We start from the raw sequence: 18,951 nt of genomic DNA, 5'->3' as shown, positions 1-18,951 counted from the left end.
AGAGCCGGCCCATCTGCCGGAAAGGGTGAGAGGTACCCCCAGTTGGTAAAACGGGGGATTGATTGAATGGTTTACAGTCCAGCCATACTACTGTAGAATACTATGTGGCTGTTAGGAAACAATGAACTTGATCTACATGTACTGATGAGAAGAATAACCAAGATGCATCTTTAAAAAATACATTTTAGCCGAAACCGGTTTGGCTCAGTGGATAGAGCGTCAGCCTGCGGACTGAAAGGTTCCAGGTTCGATTCCTGTCAAGGGCACATACCTTGGTTGCGGGCACATCCCCGGTGGGGGGGGGGGTGTGCAAGAGGCAGCTGATCGATGATTCTCTCTCATCGATGTTTCTAACTCTCTATCCCTCTCTCTGCCTCTCTGTAAAAAATCAAAATATATTTTAAAAATAAATAAAAAATACATTTTATTTTTATTGATTTTGGAGAGGAGGGAGAGTGAGAGATAAAAACATCAATAATGAGATTCACTGATGGGCTGCCTCCTGCTTGCTCCCTACTGGGGATCTAGCCCACCACCCGGGCCTGTGCCCTGACCAGGAATCGAACCATGACCTCCTGATTCATCGGTCGATACTCAAGCACCGAGCCACGCTAGCCGAGCTCAAGAGGCATTTGTAAGTGAAAAAGTTGAAAATCATTATGACCCCATTTAAGTAAATAAAGCCATCAAGATACATAATTATACTAGAGGCCCAGTGCACAAATTCGTGGTCGGGTGGGGTCTGGCCAGCCCAGCCTCAATGGGGGCGGATCAGGGCAGGGTGATTGGCCTGCTGACCCATCCCAATCAGCCCCCATCAGGGCCAGACTGGCTGGGGAGAGGAGCCTCGGGCAATTGGCTGGAAGGCCCTGCCCCCGATTGGTATGGAGGGGCTGACTGGGGGCAGGGCCGGACATGGGAAGGGGCTGTGGGCTGAGCAGGGTGGTGGGGGCCCATCAGGGGTGGGGCCAGCCAGGGGGAGGGGCTGCAGGAGGTTGACAAATGGCCCTGGCCCCTATTGGGGTAAGAGAGGGGCAATCAGGGGCAGAGCTGGCTGTGGGAGGGGTTGTGGGCCAATTGGAGGTGAGGCCGGCTGAGAGAAGGACCAAAGGGAGAGGGGGTGGCCAGCTGCCCTGCCCTCAGTTGGGGTGGGAGAGGCTGGTTAGAGGCAGAGCCAGCCAGGAGGAGGGGCCTTGAGAGGTTAGCCTCCAGTCCCACCCCTTAATCTGGCGAGTTCGCTGGCTGCAGTGGGCATCACAGTGACCAGACATTCTGCAAATTTTTTTAAAAATATATTTTATTGATTTTTTTACAGAGGGGAAGGGAGAGGGATAGAGAGCTAGAAACATCGATGAGAGAGAAACATCGATCAGCTGCCTCCTGCACACCCCCAACTGGGGATGTGCCTGCAACCAAGGTACATGCCCTTGACCAGAATCGAACTTGGGGCCTTTTGGTCCTCAGGCCGATGCTCTAAGCCAAACCAGCTTCGGCTACAAATTCTTGATATACAAGTGCAAAGTTAAAGATTTACATCATCTGATTTCAAGACAGTGGTTTACTGGTTTTAGTGTGTAAGAAGAGACAAACAGACCAATGAGACAGAATGGAGAAGCCGGAAACACATTTAGTCTATTGATTTTTTTAATGTAGCAAGATAACTCCATGCGGAAAGGAAATGCATTTTTCGATGGGGGAAAAAAATCTTGACCCTTATCTAATATCATCTAGACCTCCTTAAAAAATTAATTGAAGATCTAACTCAGGCCTGAACGAAAACTGAAGCTAAAACAATAAAGCTTATAGAAGAAAAGCATGGGAATTCCTTTGTGACCCCGGACTCGGCGAGGACAGGATAGATCAATGATTTCCTCTATCACTATTTCTTTCTCTCTCTTCTCTGAAATCAATAAACATATATTTAAAGGGAAGAAAAGAAAAGTACGAGCCCAACTCCAGCAGGACAGCCTCAGCTGAGCACGGCGGAGGCGGGAGGAGAAATTACGCCGTTTCAATGCCAAGGGCATTCACTGCCGCTTGAATGACTCCCTGGGGGTGTGCCAGTGGGAAACGGTTCACATGTGAGGGGCTTCTCCGTGTTGCTGGCGTGTCACTCAGGAGGTTTGTCATCCAGGAGCTCCATCCGAGGCCGGACACGGGAGTGAATCCCATCGGCACCCTGATCCAACACGGTTCTCAGGTCTCAGTCTGAGCCAGACCCCCCGGCCTAGGGGCCTGAGGCAGCGGCAGGTGAGAGGGCAGGAGGGCAGCCATGTGGTCCACACACACACACCCCCGTAAAGGGATCCCCAACACTCCTTCTCGCCCCCCCGAGGGGACCTCAGTGCCGCCTGCACCTCCAGCTGCCGGCCACACTGGGTGACATCAGGGCCCGAGCCGACACTCCTGACACCACGCAGGGTCAGCGCTGGGCGGCTCCTGGAGGCCCCCGCCTCCCTGCCCCGGGCCCCAGGCGGTCTGGCCGGAGGGGGCGTCAGCCTGGCGAGGAGGCCTGGCTTCTTCACTTCTCAGACCGCCGCCTGCCTGACCCCCGCCTGGACAGAGCAAGGTCACCGGGGGTGCGCGGGCCCGGGCCCAGGAGCACGAGGGCTCCGTCTGCAGGTTCCCGGTGGGGGGCAGGCAGCCCCCAGCCGGCAGGGCAGACAGACTGCGGGGGCCCTCCCCAGGCCCTGCCGCCCCTCCCCCCAGCCAAGGAGTGCAGGAGACAGGCCCAAAGAGGAGACGTTTAATACCAGAGGGGCGGGCGGGGCGGGAGGGGCTTAAACAGGGACGGTCAGGAGCCGGCGGCCGGCGGCCGGGCCCTCCGCAGGGGGATGATGCACACGGAGTTCCGAGCCTCTCTGATCCGCCACCAGCGGCCCAGCCTGCGGGGAGGGAGCAGCTGAGGCCGGGCAGCCCAGCCCCGCCCTGGTCCCACCGGCCGCCAGCCCGTGCCCGCCCCCCCCAGCCCCCCGCCTCCCGGGGTGCCCCTACCTGTGCTCCTGCCCCACCCCGGCCACCAGGAAGTCCCCGGCGCTGGAGAACTTGAGGCTGTTGACGAAGCCCACCTGGGAAGGGGGTGATGGCGGAGGGAGGCATGGAGCTGGCCTTCCACCCCTGCTCCGCCTCTACTCCCACCCAACCCGCCGCCACCGGGCCGGGCCTCAGCCTCCACACGGCGGGCGGGAGGGGAGGCAGAGCTTTGTGAGGCTAAGGAGACAGTGTGGCCCAGGGCCTGTTCCCTGGCTGTGGGGGCTGGAGACTCCATCGCCATCAGCCTTGACCGAAGCTCTGCGCTTCCCCAGATGTCACCGACAGACCTGCCACTCTCCCCACGGGCACCCAAGTGGGCACACCCCCGCTTAGCATCAGCCTGGCACTGCCACACAGAGCCCACCGCAGGGCCGGCCACCACACTGTGCCCATTGGCTCCCTGCCTTTACCCAGCACCCAGGGCCGGGAGGGGAGTGAGGGGAGGGGCAGGGCGAGGGGGGAGGGAGAGGAAGGAGCAGGGGGGGTCCTGCCGGGCCCAGGCTAGGAGGAGGCTCCCTCCTGGTAGAAAGACAGTCCAGGGACCTTGGGGTGCGGCCAAGACGGCCGGCACTCAGGCCACTCACCAGGGGGATGTCGCAGAGAGGGTCGAGCTGCCGGAAGCCCTCCCCGCACCGCCAGAGGCGCACGCAGCCGCTGTGGGAGCCTGGGGACAGGCACAGTGAGCACCGCGCCAGCCCGGCCCCGGCCCCCCACCCCCCGCCCCCCGCCGCAGGGCGGCACCACCAGCCGCTCACCGGAGGCCACCAGGTCCGTGTTGAGCAGGGCAGCCACGGACGACACCCAGAAGGGCTGCTCCAGGCCCGGCTCCCCGCGCAGCCCGTGCGCCTCCCGCTGCAGGGCCAGCGGCCGCTTCTTAGACAGGCCCCACAAGGCCAGGGAGCTGGGGATGGGCACAGTGAGGGCGGGCGCAGGCCGCCTGGCACCCCCCAGCGTCTGCATCGGTGCCCATCGGTGCCACCCGTTACGCTGCCTCCCAGCAGGGGCCTCCTCGCCGAGGGCCCAGGGGCAGGACCGAGGGCTCAGGGGCAGGCACCATGGCAGCTCTTACCCATCGTCTGCGGCCGACACCATGTGCTCCTCGTTGATGAGCTGAATGCTGTCGATGGAGCCCCTGCAGAAGGAGCAGTGAGGGCCTGCCCGCCCGGTGCTGGGCGCTGTCCCCGCCCCCGGGGCCCGGCTCTCACTGTCCCCGTGCCCGCGCTGTCCCCGCCCCCGCCCCCCACTCTCACTGTCCCCGCCCCCGGGCCCATGCTGTCCCCGCCCCCGTGCCCAGCCCTGTCCCCGCCCCCGTGCCCGCAAGGTCTGCGCCCCCGGGGCCGGCCCCGCAGCAGCCTCACTGGTGGCCGTAGAAGACGAGCTGGGACTCCTCGGGGATCTTCCACACGCGCACCGTGCCGTCCCGGCCGCCCGCCGTCACGCAGCACTCCCGGCTCAGCGCGTCCAGCGCGGCCACCGCGTCCTGGTGCCCGAAGCTGAGGGCACAGAGCGTGGGCCACCGCCCCGGGCACCCGCCCCCCTTCCTCCCCCCCTCCCCCCCGCCGCACACACACGCACACTCACAGCGTCTCCACGTAGGAGTTCTCCGCCACGTTCCACACCTTCACCGAGCGGTCGTGGGACGTGCTGTAGAGCTGGTGGGTGCCTCTGCGGAACGCCAGCCCCTGGGGGCGCGGAGGGCAGGGCTGGGCTCAGGCGGCAGAGGCACAGAGCGCCAGCTCCAGGCCGCCGTGGCCACATCTGTGTGCCGGGTCTGCAGCCGGCAGCCCGCACCTGCCCGGAGCCGCAGACTCCCCCGCTCCGGCCCCTGGGCCAGCTCCGGCCCCGGCTCTCCTGTCCCGTTACCCTGGTGACTGGCCACGCCCCTCACTGCGCCAACGTGCAGGCTCTGGCTCCCTCAGCCTCACCCCCTCCCCGGCCGGTGCCCCGAGGGCCGCCAGGCCCACCCTCACCGACACGGCGTCGCGGTGCCCCGTGAAGGTGTGCAGGTGCCTGCAGCTCGGGGCCTCCCAGATGAGGATGAGCTTGCTGCGGTCGCCCGAGGCCTGTGGGAGGAGGACAGTGGCCGCCGGCACCCTGTGCCCGGACCTCCCGGCCGCCCCGGGCCACGGCCTTACCAGGTACTTGCCGTCGGAGGAGATGGCCATGCAGAGCACGTGGCTGCTGTGGCCTGGGGGCTGCCCCTCGGCGCCCTTCTTGGCGCGTGGGATCACGTGAAGCTTCCGTCCACTCTCCACGCTCCCTGCGCCAGGGGAGAGGCGGCTGGGAGAGGCGGCAGGCCTGGCTGCCCCCGCTCCAGCCAGCAGGGGCCCGGGACAAGTCCTGGCCTCAGGCAGACCTGGCTGAGCACTGAGGTCACTGTTTCCCCATCTGCTGAGTGGGGACAACAGCCCTCAGGGCAGCCGTGCAGCCCAGGAGGAGGGAGGGGAAGTGCTGTGGGGCTGACGGTCTTCCCTGGTCCTGTGGGGGGGGAGGCTGGGACCCAGGAGGACGGGACAGGGTCCAGGCCCAGCAGCAGGGACCCCCATGGCTCCTCCTGCCGCTGCTCCCCGTCTCCGCTGAGTGACAGGGAGCTCAGGGGCCCCACGCCTGGGCAGAAGCTGCCACGGTCACCCAGAGGCTTCTGGGAACAAAGCTGCCTAGGTTGCCCCGCCCCGCGGAGGGAGGGCCCGGAGGGCTGCCAGCACGCACTCACACTTAATGATGGAGCAGTCTTTGGCGGCGGAGAAGACGGCCGAGTCGTCGGGGGTGACGACCAAGCAGGTGACGGACAGCTGGTGACCCCGGAGGACTCGGATGTCGCCGGGGGCCGGGGCCTGGACCTGGGCGGGCAGGACTGTCGCAGCGACTGGGGCAGGAGGCACCCACCTACACGCGTGCACTCACACGCACACACGCACGCACACGCTCCCTGCCCAGAAGGAAACCAGACCCAGGCTGCGAGCCCACATGTCCCCCGCAAAGACCCCGCAGCCCGAGTCCCAGAGGGGCCATCTGCCCACTAACCCAGATGGGACCCCCAATTCCCTCCCACCTTACACCCAAGTGCCCCCCAACTCACCTCCTTCGCCACCGACTTCTGCAGCCTGCCCCTCTGCTCCAGCTGCAGGGAGAGGACGGTGAGGCCCCGGCCAGCCCAGCCCCCCCCCCCACGGGGCCCCCGCACGCACCACGTCCTCCTTCAGGCGCCCCGCCACCTGGTCCTCCTCAAACTCGCGGGCCTCGGCCTTCTCGTCCTCTGTCGGGCAGACAGACCAGTGAGCCAGGCCAGACACACCTGCCTTTCCCTTCCCGTCCCTCCGCCGCCTCAGTCCCGGCCCCCAGCACTGGGCCTGGCCCCGGGTGGTCCAGGCGGCCTCGGGCACAGGGGAGGCAGGGCCAGTGTCTCCTCCTGCCTCTACTTATCAGATCCGCCTACCCCTGCCCCCCAGGAGTCCCACAGGGCGGCCGGCCAGACACATGCCCGCTGGGCACCTGTGTCCGTCACCGCTCAGGGCAGGGCCACAGAGGCCCGCCCGCGCTGCCCGCTCGGCCCACCTTGCTGCCGGAGCTGCTCCAGGTAGAGCTTGGCCAGGCGCAGCTTCTTCTCCTGCGCGGTCTCCTCCAGCTCCTCCTGCTCCTCCTCCTCCGTCCTCCTGGGAGCGGGGCTGAAGGCGGGGGCTGCGTTAGGGGGGCGCACCCCCTCCGCTGGCACTAGGACGGCTGCTCCCCCTGCCCATCACCGCCCCATCCCTGCCAGCCCTGGGCAGTGCTCACACCAGCAGAAAACAGGGGGTGACCGAGCCAGGGCCCCCCAGGGCCTGACAGGGAGAACAGAGCCAGCCCAGGGGCACCGTGCCGCCCTCCGCCTGCGGGGACGGGAAGGCTCTGCAGCCCAGAAAAGCAGGTCACGGGAAGGGCCTGGAACAGCAACCGACAGCGGGCGGGCTCGTCCCGCACACAAATTCCTGCAGAAAAACGCTGCCCCCGGAATTGCACGCGTCACACCTTCGGTGACAACGACGACTGTGTCAGATGGCCCAAGTGCCAGAGAACTGGTCTTCTCTCCTCCTTTTAAAGATGGAGACCCAACCCAGCGAGCAAGGCAGCCCAGAGCACCGCCAACCCCCCCAGCCTTGGGGAGCAGCCAGGCCAGGCCCGGAGGCAGACAGGCGGGGCCTGGCACCACCCCGCCGCCATGGTCCACCTGCGGACGGGGTGGCAGTGACGCTTCGTGCTCCTGGCTCGCCCCCGTGCTGCTGCGGCTCTGCTCCCCTCCACGCCGCCCCCACATCACACAAGACAAGCCCCCGGACTCGCTCCTGGGAGCTGGAAGGTCCCGGACACAGGAGCAGAAAATCCGGGCAGCCCTCCGCTGGTCTGCCTAAGCCTGGGCCTCAGCGGCCCCTTCCGCTGCGCGGAGAGAAGAGCTCACCTCTCGCCCTCAGAGTCGCTGGAGATCTCCTCGTTCATCTTGCCGCCGCCCTTGGACTTGCCCTTGTCCCGGGCGGAGTCGGCCTGGGAAGCACACGATCCTCCCTGTGGTCAGGGGTCCGGCCACGCCGGCACTGACCCCTCCGGCACTGACCAAGGGCCCTTCCGGGACCGAGAGCTCTGGGCCCCCGGCTCAGTGCGAGGCCACCCAGGACTCGGCGGGCGGAGAGAGGGACGAAGCTGACAACAGCTTCAGCCCCAGGAGAAGGGCCGGGCAGGGGATGCAGGGGATGGAGGCGATGGACGGGATGGAGGGGATGGAGGGGATGGGGGCGGGATGACGGGGTCCGACCCGGGGCCGCAGAAACGCCATGCTCACCTTTCGCCGCCGCTTGCCGGGCCCCGCGCCGGCTCGGGCCCCCGAGGCCGGCTTTCCCCGCTTCCGAGTCCCCGCAGTCGCCGACATGCTGCCCGCCGGCGTGTGGCAGCGGCCCTGGCGCACTCACGTGGCGGCTGAAACCCGGCGGTCCGGCAACACTCCGCGTCCTGATAGGCCCCACGGCCCGGCGGGCCCCGCCTCCCACGGCCCCATTGGGCCCTTTGATAGGCTCCGCCACGCCCCCAAGCACCGATAGGGCCCTCGCCTGTGGACACGCCCCCTAGAACTCCTATTGGCTCCCGCGCCGGGCTCTTCCGGCCTGAAGCTGGTGCGCGTGCGCACTGCTGCTCAGCTGCCATCTAAGGAGGGGCGAACCGGGGGAGGGCCTTCTCTGTGTTTTCGCCCCTTGGACGCTTGGGGGCGCCGGAGATGCGGGGTTCCGAGTCCCAGAACGCGACTCCACCCCGTCAGGGGCGGGGACCAGGGTGTACCAGTCTGGCACTAGGGAACTGGTGGGGTAGGGGTGGGGATCCAGGCACCCCAGGAGGAAGGTAGGCAGTGCCCACACCTAGGCCCAAGGTCACTGGGCACCGGTGGGCACCCTCTGGGCCCTGGCAGTGCGGGATCGTGTCCACCCATTCGTGGCACAGGCTGCACTGCACGCGCCGGCCTGACCCAACCTCTGACTCACCCGCCTGGTGACCACATAGCTGGAATCCTACACCATCACAGCCCAGCCTCTCCCCGCCTCTGGCAACAGTCAGGAAGTCCCTCCCTAAGTCACACTTCAGGCTCACAGAGGGTTGCTAACGGGGCCCCTAGAACCGGGACTGCCCTGGGAGGTCCTGGTACTGGGCCCAAGACCACCATCTCTCCCAGGTCCCTGCTTCTCTTAGGTGAGTGCCCTATGGCCCTGGTCCGCAGTCCTGGGCAGGGCAGGGCAGGGCAGGGCAGGGTGGGGCTGCCCTTGCTCACTGGCAACTCAAGACCACTGGAACCCTGGCTGGCACCCCTGAACTATTGACCTCACTGGGAAGGGTTTCTGTGTCACTGGGTCCCAAGCTCGGGAGAAACCAATCTGGCCCCAAAGGTGCTGCCCCCCGGCCAGCACTGCCCATTCTCCTCCATAGCTGGGTGACTCAGCTCAGCACCCATACCAGCCTCAGGCAGCTGAGAAGGGGGAGGAGCAGGCAGAGCCCGGAGTGCTCTGGAGGGAGGAGGAGCCATGAGTGGGAGGGAAGACTTGCGTTTCACTTTCTCTACGCCCTGGACAAACTGGACAGCCAGAGAGGGGAGGGAGCCTCTCTTCCTTGACCGAAGTGGGCACACTGGACAGGGCCCTGGCCTGGCCCCGGGACCAGGGACAAGGCATGTTAGGGTGCAGAGAACGGGTTGTGGGCTGGGGCTGGGACTGTGGAATGGAGGCAGGGGTGGGGGGGGAGGTGTGGAGGTGACAGGGGCAGCTCACCAAAGGGCACACCCAGGGCGGGGCAGGTTGGTGCTGTGCCAGCCGGGTGGGGTGCAAGGCCAGGGAAGCCTGAAGGCCCTCTCGGTGCCCCCAGGCAGCCATGGCTCCCAAGTGCAAGCCCCCTGTGCAGGGTGAGGGCCCTGACAAGAAGAAGGGACGGCAGGGGACAGAGGACAGCTTCCGGGCCGCTGCGGAGGCCCTCAAGGCCGCCCCCTCAGAGAAGCGCACGGTTCGCGTGGATGCCTCCTGTCCCCTCAGCCGCAGCCCCGGGGCCCAGGTAAGGGGCCCCGCCAGGCCCGGAGCCTGCCCTCCCGGGTCAGGCACACTCAGACCGCTCCCCTCCCACTGCACTGCCTCTGCCCACGGAGCTCAAAGGTCCCGAGTCAGGCACCTCTCCAAGGCCCCAAGGGTCCAGCAGGGCCACATCTCATCAGGCCCGGGGAGCTCCTGTCTGCTCTTTTTCATTTACTTCTCAGTGTGTTTTTACTGATTTTGGAGAGGAAGGGAGAGGGAGAGAGAGAGAAACATCAATGATGAGAGAATCACCAGTGGCTGCCTCCTGCACACCCCACACTGGGGATCGAGCCTGCAACCTGGGCATGTGCCCTGCCCGGGAGTTGAACCCTGACCTCCTGGTTCATAGGTCGACACTCAACCACTGAGCCACGCCAGCCGGGCTCCTGTCTACACTTTAGACCGGAGGGCAGGCCCTGGCTCCTTAGGCCTCCCCCTACCGCACTCAAAGCCGGCTCACCTGTGTCCCCCCGACCAGCCCACGGGGGAGGGTGTGTCCCCCTGAGAGCCTCCCAGGCCAGAGCACAGCCGCGTCCGGTCCTCCCAGGGCCTCCCCACTGCCCGAGCGGAGCCATGGCCACTCAGACCCCGGGGGGCAGAACTATGCCCCCCTGAAGCCTCCCCAGCCAGGGCCTCCGGTGCCGCCGGTGCAGTCAGAGCCAGTGAGGTGCCCCCCGCCCCGCCCAGGTGCACGCGGACTACGACTGCACCCTGAACCAGACCAACATCGGGAACAACAACAACAAGTTCTACATCATCCAGCTGCTGGAGGACGGCGGGCGCTTCGCCTGCTGGAACCGCTGGGGCCGCGTGGTGAGTGCCCGCCCGCTCCCGCCTCCCCGCTCAGCACGGGCCCAGCTGCCCCGGTCCCACCGCGCACTCGGGCCCCAAGGCCACAGATGCTGACCCTCCAGGCGCCCAGCACAGGGCCTGGCACCGGGGACCGGCAGGTGCTACGGTGGCAGCGCGGCGGGCACGCCCTGAGGCTGTCGATTGCAGGGCGAGGTGGGCCAGTCCAAGCTCAGCTACTTCCCGTCCCTGGAGGACGCCAAGAAGGACTTCGAGAAGAAGTTCCGGGACAAGACCAAGAACAGCTGGGCGGAGCGGGAGCACTTCGTGGCCCACCCCGGCAAGTACACGCTCATCGAGGTGCAGGGCGCGGACGAGGCCCAGGAGGCTGTGGTGAAGGTGAAGGCCGGGGGTGGGGGCGGGCCCTGGGCTGAGGGAGGGCACGGGGACCCAGCCCCCGGGTTCTGCCTCTGCCCGCCGGGCGAGCTCAGGCCAGACCTGCCCTCTCACCTCGGCCTGGCCCTGGCAGGTGCAGTCCATCTGCACCCAGGTGGACGGAGGCCCCGTGAGGGTCGTGGCTCAGCGCGTGCGGCCCTGCTCCCTGGACGCAGCCACGCAGCAGCTCATCACCAACATCTTCAGCAAGGACATGTTCAGTGACGCCATGGCCCTCATGAACCTGGGTGAGGACCGGGGCCGGCGGGGGCAGGGCCGGGGTGGCGGCAGGCTGGGGGTGGCAGGGCCTGGGGTGGCAGCGGGCTGGTGGGGGCAGGGCCTGGGGTGGCAGCGGGCTGGGGGTGGCAGGGGCCGGGGTGGCGGCAGGCTGGGGGTGGCAGGGCCGGGGTGGCGGCAGGCTGGGGGTGGCAGGGCCTGGGGTGGCAGCGGGCTGGGGGTGGCAGGGGCCGGGGTGGCGGCGGGCTGGTGGGGGCAGGGCCTGGGGTGGCAGCGGGCTGGTGGGGGCAGGGCCTGGGGTGGCAGTGGGCTGGGGGTGGCAGGGGCCGGGGCGGCAGCGGCTGGGGGTGGCAGCTCCTGGGGTGGCAGCGGGCTGAGCCTCCCCGCTCTCCCACGCCCAGACGTGAAGAAGATGCCGCTGGGGAAGCTGAGCAAGCAGCAGATCGCGCGGGGCTTCGAGGCCCTGGAGGCCCTGGAGGCGGCCCTGAGAGGCCCCGTGGCCGGGGGCCGCAGCCTGGAGGACCTGTCCTCCCACTTCTACACGGTCATCCCCCACAACTTCGGCCGCAGCCGGCCCCCGCCCATCACCACCCTGGAGCTGCTGCGGGCCAAGAAGGACATGCTGCTGGTGAGGCAGGACCGGGCGGGGGGGGGGGGCGGGGAGACAAACAGGAGAGGGCCGGTGCCAGCAGGCAGACATGCCCGGGATGGGCAGGCCAGAGGACAGAGGGCTGGGGGGTGAGCAGGTGGACAGACGGGCGGGTGGCCACGGCCCCGGGCCTGTGGGAGGAGAGGCGAGAGGTCGCGTGATGAGCCGGTGGTGCCGTCCCCGCAGGTGCTGGCGGACATCGAGCTGGCCCAGACCCTGCAGGCGGCCCCCGAGGATGTGGAGGAGGTGCCAGAGGTGCCCCACCCCCTGGACCGAGACTACCAGCTCCTCAGGTGCCAGCTCCAGCTGCTGGACCCAGAGGCGCCCGAGTACAAGGTGGGCTGGGCCTCCCGGAGCAGCCGGGCTAACTGCCACCCTAACCCTAACCCTAACCTCTGCCCTCTGCCCTCTGCCCCATGCCCTTGGCCTTCCTCCCTGTGTCTCCAGGGCTTGAGCTCTGAGAGCCCACCACGGGGGTGGGGGGGGGCTGGTGGGGTTCGCCTGTACCTCTGGCCCTTGGCACCCGCGCCCACTCTCCCCGCAGGTGATCCACACCTACTTGAAGCAGACCGGCCGCAGCTACCGGACCCCGGAGCTGCGGCACGTTTGGAAAGTGAACCGAGACGGGGAGGTGAGGGGAGCCCCGAAGCCCCCCCATCCCTGCCGGACCGGGGAGACAGAGTCCCGGCTTAGGTGTCCCTTACTGCGTCTTAGCCTCTGGGGCCGTTTCCGCCCGGCCTGGGCTTGTGGGCGTGGGCATGAGCGTGTGAGTGCCCAGGGGATTCAGGCCGCAGTTAGATGCCGGAGCAGGTGGGCACGGCTCTCCTGTCCCCCCCACCCCAGGGAGACCGGTTCCAGGCGCACTCCACGCTGGACAACCGCAGGCTGCTGTGGCACGGCACCAACGTGGCCGTGGTGGCCGCCATCCTCACCAGCGGGCTGCGCATCATGCCGCATTCCGGCGGCCGCGTGGGCAAGGGCATCTACTTCGCCTCGGAGAACAGCAAGTCAGCCGGCTACGGTGAGCGCCTACGGCCCAGCCCTGGGCGGCACGGGGACTGAGAGGGTGGCCCCGACTGGGGAGGACCCGGGAGAGGGACCCCTGACCTGTGACTGGCCAGAGCACTCAGCGGGCCTCCTGGGGTCCAGGGGCAGCTGGGGACGCTTCCCAGAAAAGGCCCTGCGGGAGGGTGAGCGTGCCAACCAGGCCCGGGCCGGGCGGCCAGGGCGGTGCAGAGGCTGGGCCTGGCAGGTGGGGCCGGCCCAGTGTGGCCACATGGCGAAGCTCAGAGCAAAGGTCTGTGTGGGCGGGGCCTGGGGGCCCGGAGGATCATGGGGCTTATCCGGGGCCTGGGAGCCCCTTGGACTCGGATGTGGCCGGACCTCAGTGCTGGGGCCACGGGGAGGCGGCGGCCGAGGCCAGAGGCTGCAGGGGGCGGGGCCCTCACCGGGCACCCGGCCAGGACGGTGGAGTGGGGAGGAGGGTCCGTGAGGGGCTGGCAGAGGGGTAGCAGCTGTGGGGAGGGGCCCCAGGGGTCTCCAGTGACCCTCAGTTTCTATCCAGAGGTGTCTTCATTCAGGGGGGACCTCTCCACACTGGCTCCTCAGCCAGGCTGGCCCCATCACTGAGACCACACCACCCCTGAGACAGCCAGGCCCAAGGCGGATGGGGCTGCAGGTCTAGGGTGTCTGCGGGGCCAAGGCCAGGGCCACGGGAGGAGCAGGAGGCAGAGGAGCCTGAGGAAGAGCCGGGGCGGCCTCAGGAGCCGGGGCCGGCGGTCCAGGCCAGGGTGAGGTGCTAGTGCAGAGCGGCGAGGGAGGGAAGCCCCGCCCACGCCTGCCCCTGGGCCCGCTGAGTGCCCATGGCCGGCCGCGGTGAGGGCAGGAGTGGGGGCTGGGAGGGAGCGCGGCCAGGACGAGGGCTGTTTTAAGGAGGAGCAGGCTGCCTTTTGCGCTGGGCCCAGCGAGAGGAGGTGCCCATGCAGCAGCGAGGGGCCCAGGGAGTCGGGGGCGGGGGGGGGGGGCGCGAAGGAGGGGAGGGGCACAAGCTGCCCTGCTGAGCCGCCGTGTCCCCCAGTTACCACCATGTCCTGTGGGGCCCACCGCATCGCCTACATGTTCCTGGGCGAGGTGGCCCTGGGCAGGGAGCACCACATCATGACTGACGACCCCAGCCTGAAGCAGCCGCCCGCCGGCTTCGACAGCGTCATTGCCCGAGGCCGCACGGAACCCGGTGAGTCCCAGGCCTCAGAGGCTGCGCAGGCCTGGGAGGGAGGGGGCGCTGAGCCCAGGGCCCAGGGTGCTCTCAGGAGGAGGCAGCAGCAGAGAAGGGGCTGGGAGAAGCAGGCTTCCTCCCTGCGGCCATTCCCTTTGTCATCCCACAAATCGTCCCTGGGAATCCAGGAGGGCTTCAAGGAGGAGGTGTCACTGACTGAGCATCAAAAGATGAGCAGGTGGCCCTAGCCAGTGGATAGAGCATCGGCTGCAGACTGAAGGGTCCCAGGTTCAATTCCAGTCAAGGGCACAGGCCCAGATTGCGGGCTCGATCCCCAGTAGGGGGCATGCAGGAGGCAGCCGATCAATGATTCTCGGTCATCACTGGTGTTCCTATCTCTCTCTCTCCCCCTCTCCCTTCCTCTCTGAAATCAATAAAAACATTAACATTTTTTAAAAAGACGAGTAGGTGTGTCCCAGGCACAGGAATGGAGGGGCGGTCAGGCGGAGGCCGGCCTGCGCGGGGTCTGGAGTCTGGCAGGGCGGAAAGTGTGGGCATTCCCCGTGGCGAAGGGGAGCGCACAGGGCGGAGCGTGCCCTGAGGCCAAGGACCAGCGACCCCGGGGTCACCCGGCCCTTGCTGTGCCCGCAGATCCCGCCCAGGACACGGAGCTGGAGCTGGACGGCCGGCGGGTGGCAGTGCCCCAGGGCCCGCCCACGCCCTGCCCCGAGTTCAGCTGCTCCTCCTTCTCCCAGAGCGAGTACCTCATCTACAGGGAGAGCCAGTGCCGCCTGCGGTACCTGCTGGAGGTGTGCCTCTGAGCGCCCCCGCACCCGGCCCTGCCGGGACAGACTGCCATCTGTCTGTCTTCTCGCCCACGTCACCGCTTCTCGCTCCCAAACCTCCCTTCTGTGTCCCGGATGGTGTCCCCGCTCCCTCCGTCCCCACCAGCCCCGGCCTGGCTGCAGCCGCCGAGGTGACGGGTGCGAGGGGCTGGCATCCCCGGGCACAGTGCCGCAGCCTCTTCGGGACTGAGGAGTGAGGGGGCACAGGCTGAGGAGGGTTCAGACCCCATAGCCGCCCGGGCCGTCCACTCAGGCCCCGCCTGTCCCTCCCAGAGGGGTGGCCGCCAGTGGAGGCGGGACTGCAGGCAGCAGGTTCGGTACACACTGGGTCCGCTCGCCCCGGGCTCCGGCTGTCTGTGCTGCAGCCGCACAGCCTGGGCCCCTTCCTCTCCAGTGACCCCCACAGCCCAGCCCCCACCCTGGTCCATCTGTGGCCGTCACTGCAGCCCCCACCGCCCCTGACCACCGCGCTTTCAGACCCTCCCCATCCGCTCCGCACGGGGCCAGGCACACCGAGGTCCGCTCCCGTCTCCTCATCAGCGTGTCCGCACGTTCCACACCAGCTGAGCACACGCCGAGCGCCCAGCTCTGCCACGTGAACGATGCCCGTTAGCACCCGGGGGGTCCCCGTACCCAGACCCGAGGGTGCGGCGCTGTGTCTGCTCCTCCGGCTCCAGTCCCACCCCCAGGGTCCTCCTGTTCTCCCCGCCCAGGCTCACACTCGCTGCTCTGGCAGCGAGCAGCCCCGCTCCCTCAGCATCAGTCTGCTGACTTGTTGGCTCCATCCCACACGGAAAGGAGCTTCAGAATCGCGTGCCACACTCTCCCTGAGCAGGTGCCATGCCGTGTGAGCACATGCTTTCCGAGCGGGGCTCACGCACGCTCACGCTCCTCACCCTTCTCCCCTGGCCTGGATGAGCAGGGAGGGGGAGCAGGTGTTTCGGGTGTGGCCTGGACTAGTTAGGTGATGTTTCCTCTCGGTGTGGTTACCCGTGGAGGAGGCACAGGTGTTTCTGCTTATCTGCACCTTCAGGCCTTTAGGCGGGCTTCTCCTCATCCTCACTGACTTACTGCTGTCAGTACCCAGCACGTTAGCGGAGTCCCAACGACACAGCTCCCGGAAGTCTAACCTGTACAATGACAGGCGCTCAGGAGTCACCCCTGGCCCTGCCCTGGCCCTGCTCACTGCCTGCCTGCTGCGGGGAGCCAGGTTCTGGCTGGGCCTTCATGTGCTCGTTTTGGCAAATAAAAAAGAGCAACAGTCCTATTTGTAAAGCTTCAAACAATAAAAATAAAAAACAAAATAAAAAATAAAAAGCCACAGTCACACAACAGTTGCAAGTGTAGTTGAATGACTTTGGAGGAGCAGGCACCCTCCCCCCCAGGGTCCCCATCCCTCCTAGTGCCGTCGCCAGCGTGTTTTCTCTGCGCTGTCCTGCCAGGCCTGCCGAGCCCTGCCCGGGCCCCGGCGGCTCAGCGCTGCCCAGGCCCGCGGGCCTCACCGGGCTGGGAGACCAATGCCGCCGCCTCCCTCTGAGCTCCGGAAGCAGATAACCTGGCTCCCAGGTGCAACTCAGCTGGGTGATCGGGGACACACTCCTTCCCTGGCCCGGCAGCAGCTTACTTGTCTGAATAATGGAGAACTGGGCCGGCCCTTTAAGTCCCAGAGAGAGGGAGTCACACCTGGGGGTCCATGCCTTGGTCCCCACCACCTACATCTGCACCGATGCTGACTGTGAGCCCGTGATGGGTCCCTTGGCGCACACGTGAGCAAGACACGGACAAGGTCCCTGCTCTCACGGGACTAACATTCCGGTAAAACAGGCTCCAAACAAACCGGTGGGTAGATGAGAAACTCAGGATCAGGTAGGCCAAGTGCCAGGAAGGACAGCAAAGCAGGACAAAAGGCAGGGGGTGGGGAGGGGGAGCGATCTCGGGAGAGACGGACAGTCGCTAAGGGCCCCTCTCGAGCAGAGGCTGGGGCTAGGGAGGGGAGAGCCTCGGACAGACCGGAGGGAGGCGGTCTGCTGGAGGAGGCAGCAGGTGCCCAGGTTCTGAGGAGGAACCCAGTCTGACACGTGAGAGGACCCCAAGATGGCTGCTAGGGCCGGGAGTGGGGTAGGCCAGGAGGGGTGAGGTCAGGGGGGGGGGGGTGTCATTCTGATGATGGGAAGCTCCCGGAGCGCTGGGAGCAGGGCCACGGCCGGATGGGACTTGGAGGACCTGCTTCTGCCTCCGTACAGAGTGGACTGCAGCGCGGGCGTCAGTGAAGACCCAGTCGGCAAAGCAGAAGCCACTCTAGGAATCCCAGGCGAGAGGCAGGAGGTCCGTGAGGCCCCCAAAGACGCGCCACCGTGGAAGCTGCCACGGCTCTCAGGCTGGATCGATCGTGGGAGGAGATGGTGTCCCTCCGTCCAGGGACCCGGGCCACCCGCAGGGGGCTGCCCCCAGGGAGCTGGGGAGCCCGGGAGAGCCTGAGAAAGACCCCGCTCCTCCCGCCTCCCAACCTCCCCGCCCTGCTCTGGCCTCCAGCTCCTGCCTGCTCTGGGCCCCTCACATCACAGCCTCCAGCCTGCAGCCTGCAGCTGGCAGCTGCGAGGCCCAGGGGGCTGGTGCCAGGCCCTGCCCCTCCCTTGCCAATGCCGCGTCTGTGAAGGGCAGCATCAGAGTGACAGCCAGTACCATCTCCAGCAGGGGCTGAGCCGCTGGGGCAGGGGAGAGAGCCACAGTCCCAGCCTTGCACCCCTCCATGGGGCTGGCCAAACCCCCAGGAGGATGGGGGCCTGGGCAGCAGAGCCAGAGCCTGAGCAGCCTATGAGGTGAGGGGCCAGCGGAGCAAGAGGCGGGGGATGGGGATGGGGGGAGGGATGGGGATGGGGATGGGGGGAGGGAGGGGAAGAGCCGGGGGAGGGAGGGGGCCCTCCCGTACCGCTCTCTGCATCCCCAACCCAGGGCGAAGCCGGAGCGCTGGATGGCCAACACCACCGGGCTCCTCCAGGCCACGGAAGTCGCGGGCTCCATGGGGCTGATCCTGGCGGCCATCGTGGAGGCAGCAGCCCTGCTGGGCAACGGCGCGTTGCTGGCGGTGGTGCTGCGCACGCCGGGCCTGCAGGAGGCGCTCTACCTGATGCACCTGTGCATCGTGGACCTGCTGGCGGCCGCCTCCATCATGCCGCTGGGCCTGCTGGCCGCGCCGCCGCCCGGCCTGGGCCGCGTGCGCCTGGACCCCGCGTCCTGCCGCGCCGCGCGCTTCCTGTCGGCCGCGCTGCTGCCCGCCGGCACGCTGGGGGTGGCGGCGCTGGGGCTGGCGCGCTGCCGCTTCATCGTGCACCCGCTGCGGCCCGGCGCGCGCCCGCCGCCCGGCCTGGTGCTCGCGGCCGTGTGGGCCGCCGCCGCGCTGCTGGGCGCGCTCGCGCTGCTCGGGCCGCCGCCCGGCCCGCCGCCCGCCCCGGCCCGCTGCTCCGTGCTGGCCGGCGGCCTCGGGCCCTTCCGGCCGCTCTGGGCGCTGCTGGCCGTCGCGGTGCCCGCGCTGCTGCTGCTCGGCGCCCACGGCAGCATCTTCCTGGTGGCGCGCCGCGCCGCCCTGCGGCCCCCGCCGCCCGCGCGCGGGGCCCGGCCGCGCGCCGCCTCGCTGGACAGCCGCCTGTCCGTGCCGCCCGCGCCGCGGCCCCGGCTGCCCGGCCGCAAGGCCGCCCTGGGGCCCGCGCTGGCGCTCGCCCAGTTCGCGGCCTGCTGGCTGCCCTACGGCTGCGCGTGCCTGGCGCCCGCCGCGCACGCCGCCCGGGCCGAGGGCGCCGTCACCTGGGTCGCCTACTCGGCCTTCGCGGCGCACCCCTTCCTGTACGGCCTGCTGCAGCGCCCCCTGCGCCGCGCGCTGGGCCGCCTGGTGCGCCGGGCCCGGCCCCGGCGGGTCTGCACCCCGCGCGCCTGGCGCCCGCGGGCGCTCCTGCAGCGCCTCCGGGGACCCCCCGAGGGCCCCGCCCTGGGACCTTCCGAGGCACCAGATCCAGAACCGGATCGAGAACCGGACGTGGCCGGAGGGGAGACCCTCCCCGTGCCCAAGGCCACCTGAGAGAGGGTCCGACTCCTGCACGGAACTGGGGCCGAGAGGGCGGTGGTATCAGAGGCGTCCAGCCGCCCGCACTGGCGCGGGCAGGTTCCTCTGCTTCTGTGTCC

The 18,951-nt window shown here is 67.7% G+C and overlaps 3 protein-coding genes across 7 annotated transcripts; 2 read left to right on the top strand and 1 right to left on the bottom strand.

The window, feature by feature from the left end:
* Positions 1 to 2,732: 2,732 nt before the first annotated feature.
* On the bottom strand, positions 2,733 to 8,011 carry RRP9 (ribosomal RNA processing 9, U3 small nucleolar RNA binding protein). Its single transcript, XM_084902310.1, has 15 exons — positions 7,844 to 8,011; positions 7,466 to 7,548; positions 6,589 to 6,698; positions 6,222 to 6,289; positions 6,113 to 6,154; positions 5,747 to 5,873; positions 5,169 to 5,293; positions 5,004 to 5,096; positions 4,615 to 4,715; positions 4,392 to 4,526; positions 4,103 to 4,165; positions 3,789 to 3,934; positions 3,618 to 3,697; positions 2,995 to 3,068; positions 2,733 to 2,885 (listed from the first exon to the last, which is right to left on the bottom strand). Exons 1-15 carry the CDS (start codon positions 7,928 to 7,930, stop codon positions 2,795 to 2,797), a joined length of 1,425 nt encoding a protein of 474 aa, XP_084758436.1. The 5' UTR covers positions 7,931 to 8,011; the 3' UTR covers positions 2,733 to 2,794.
* Positions 8,012 to 8,594: 583 nt separating this feature from the next.
* Positions 8,595 to 16,109, top strand: PARP3 (poly(ADP-ribose) polymerase family member 3). Of its 5 annotated transcripts, none has more exons than XM_084902295.1 (11): positions 8,595 to 8,739; positions 9,406 to 9,588; positions 10,293 to 10,418; positions 10,605 to 10,793; positions 10,924 to 11,077; positions 11,468 to 11,694; positions 11,902 to 12,051; positions 12,260 to 12,346; positions 12,559 to 12,736; positions 13,793 to 13,948; positions 14,582 to 16,109. In XM_084902295.1, the coding sequence occupies exons 2-11, from the start codon at positions 9,412 to 9,414 to the stop codon at positions 14,749 to 14,751; spliced, it is 1,614 nt and encodes a 537-aa protein (XP_084758421.1). In that variant the 5' UTR covers positions 8,595 to 8,739; positions 9,406 to 9,411; the 3' UTR covers positions 14,752 to 16,109. The 5 variants fall into 5 exon arrangements, with proteins under 5 accessions (XP_084758421.1, XP_084758424.1, XP_084758423.1 ...); XM_084902298.1 differs by having other exon boundaries at positions 8,608 to 8,739; positions 9,410 to 9,588; XM_084902297.1 differs by lacking the exon at positions 8,595 to 8,739 and adding an exon at positions 9,087 to 9,162 and having other exon boundaries at positions 9,387 to 9,588.
* A 1,637-nt stretch (positions 16,110 to 17,746) lies between these two features.
* Positions 17,747 to 18,847, top strand: GPR62 (G protein-coupled receptor 62; the record flags this gene model as incomplete). The annotated part of the gene is made up of 1 exon (XM_084902351.1): positions 17,747 to 18,847. The coding sequence occupies one exon, from the start codon at positions 17,747 to 17,749 to the stop codon at positions 18,845 to 18,847; it is 1,101 nt and encodes a 366-aa protein (XP_084758477.1).
* Positions 18,848 to 18,951: the final 104 nt, after the last annotated feature.

This window comes from Pipistrellus hanaki (assembly GCF_964339955.1).
Source record: "Pipistrellus hanaki genome assembly, chromosome: 13".
In the NCBI taxonomy this organism is placed as follows: domain Eukaryota; kingdom Metazoa; phylum Chordata; class Mammalia; order Chiroptera; family Vespertilionidae; genus Pipistrellus; species Pipistrellus hanaki.
Note: the sequence above shows the minus strand (reverse complement) of the source record. Positions and strands in the feature narration are given on the sequence as shown.

What these genes read in the sequence shown, in the direction of transcription:
- RRP9 (XM_084902310.1), bottom strand. Translation starts at nt 7,930, where the DNA reads ATGTCGGCGACTGCGGGGACTCGGAAGCGGGGAAAGCCGGCCTCGGGG. An exon ending in GGAGCAGCTCCGGCAGCAAG is followed by an intron (nt 6,290 to 6,588) that starts GTGGGCCGAGCG and finishes TCTGCCCGACAG; the next exon opens with AGGACGAGAAGGCCGAGGCC. An exon ending in CTCGTCTTCTACGGCCACCA is followed by an intron (nt 4,166 to 4,391) that starts GTGAGGCTGCTG and finishes CTCCTTCTGCAG; the next exon opens with GGGCTCCATCGACAGCATTC.
- PARP3 (XM_084902295.1), top strand. Translation starts at nt 9,412, where the DNA reads ATGGCTCCCAAGTGCAAGCCCCCTGTGCAGGGTGAGGGCCCTGACAAG. An exon ending in GGAACCGCTGGGGCCGCGTG is followed by an intron (nt 10,419 to 10,604) that starts GTGAGTGCCCGC and finishes TGTCGATTGCAG; the next exon opens with GGCGAGGTGGGCCAGTCCAA. An exon ending in CAGCAAGTCAGCCGGCTACG is followed by an intron (nt 12,737 to 13,792) that starts GTGAGCGCCTAC and finishes CGTGTCCCCCAG; the next exon opens with TTACCACCATGTCCTGTGGG.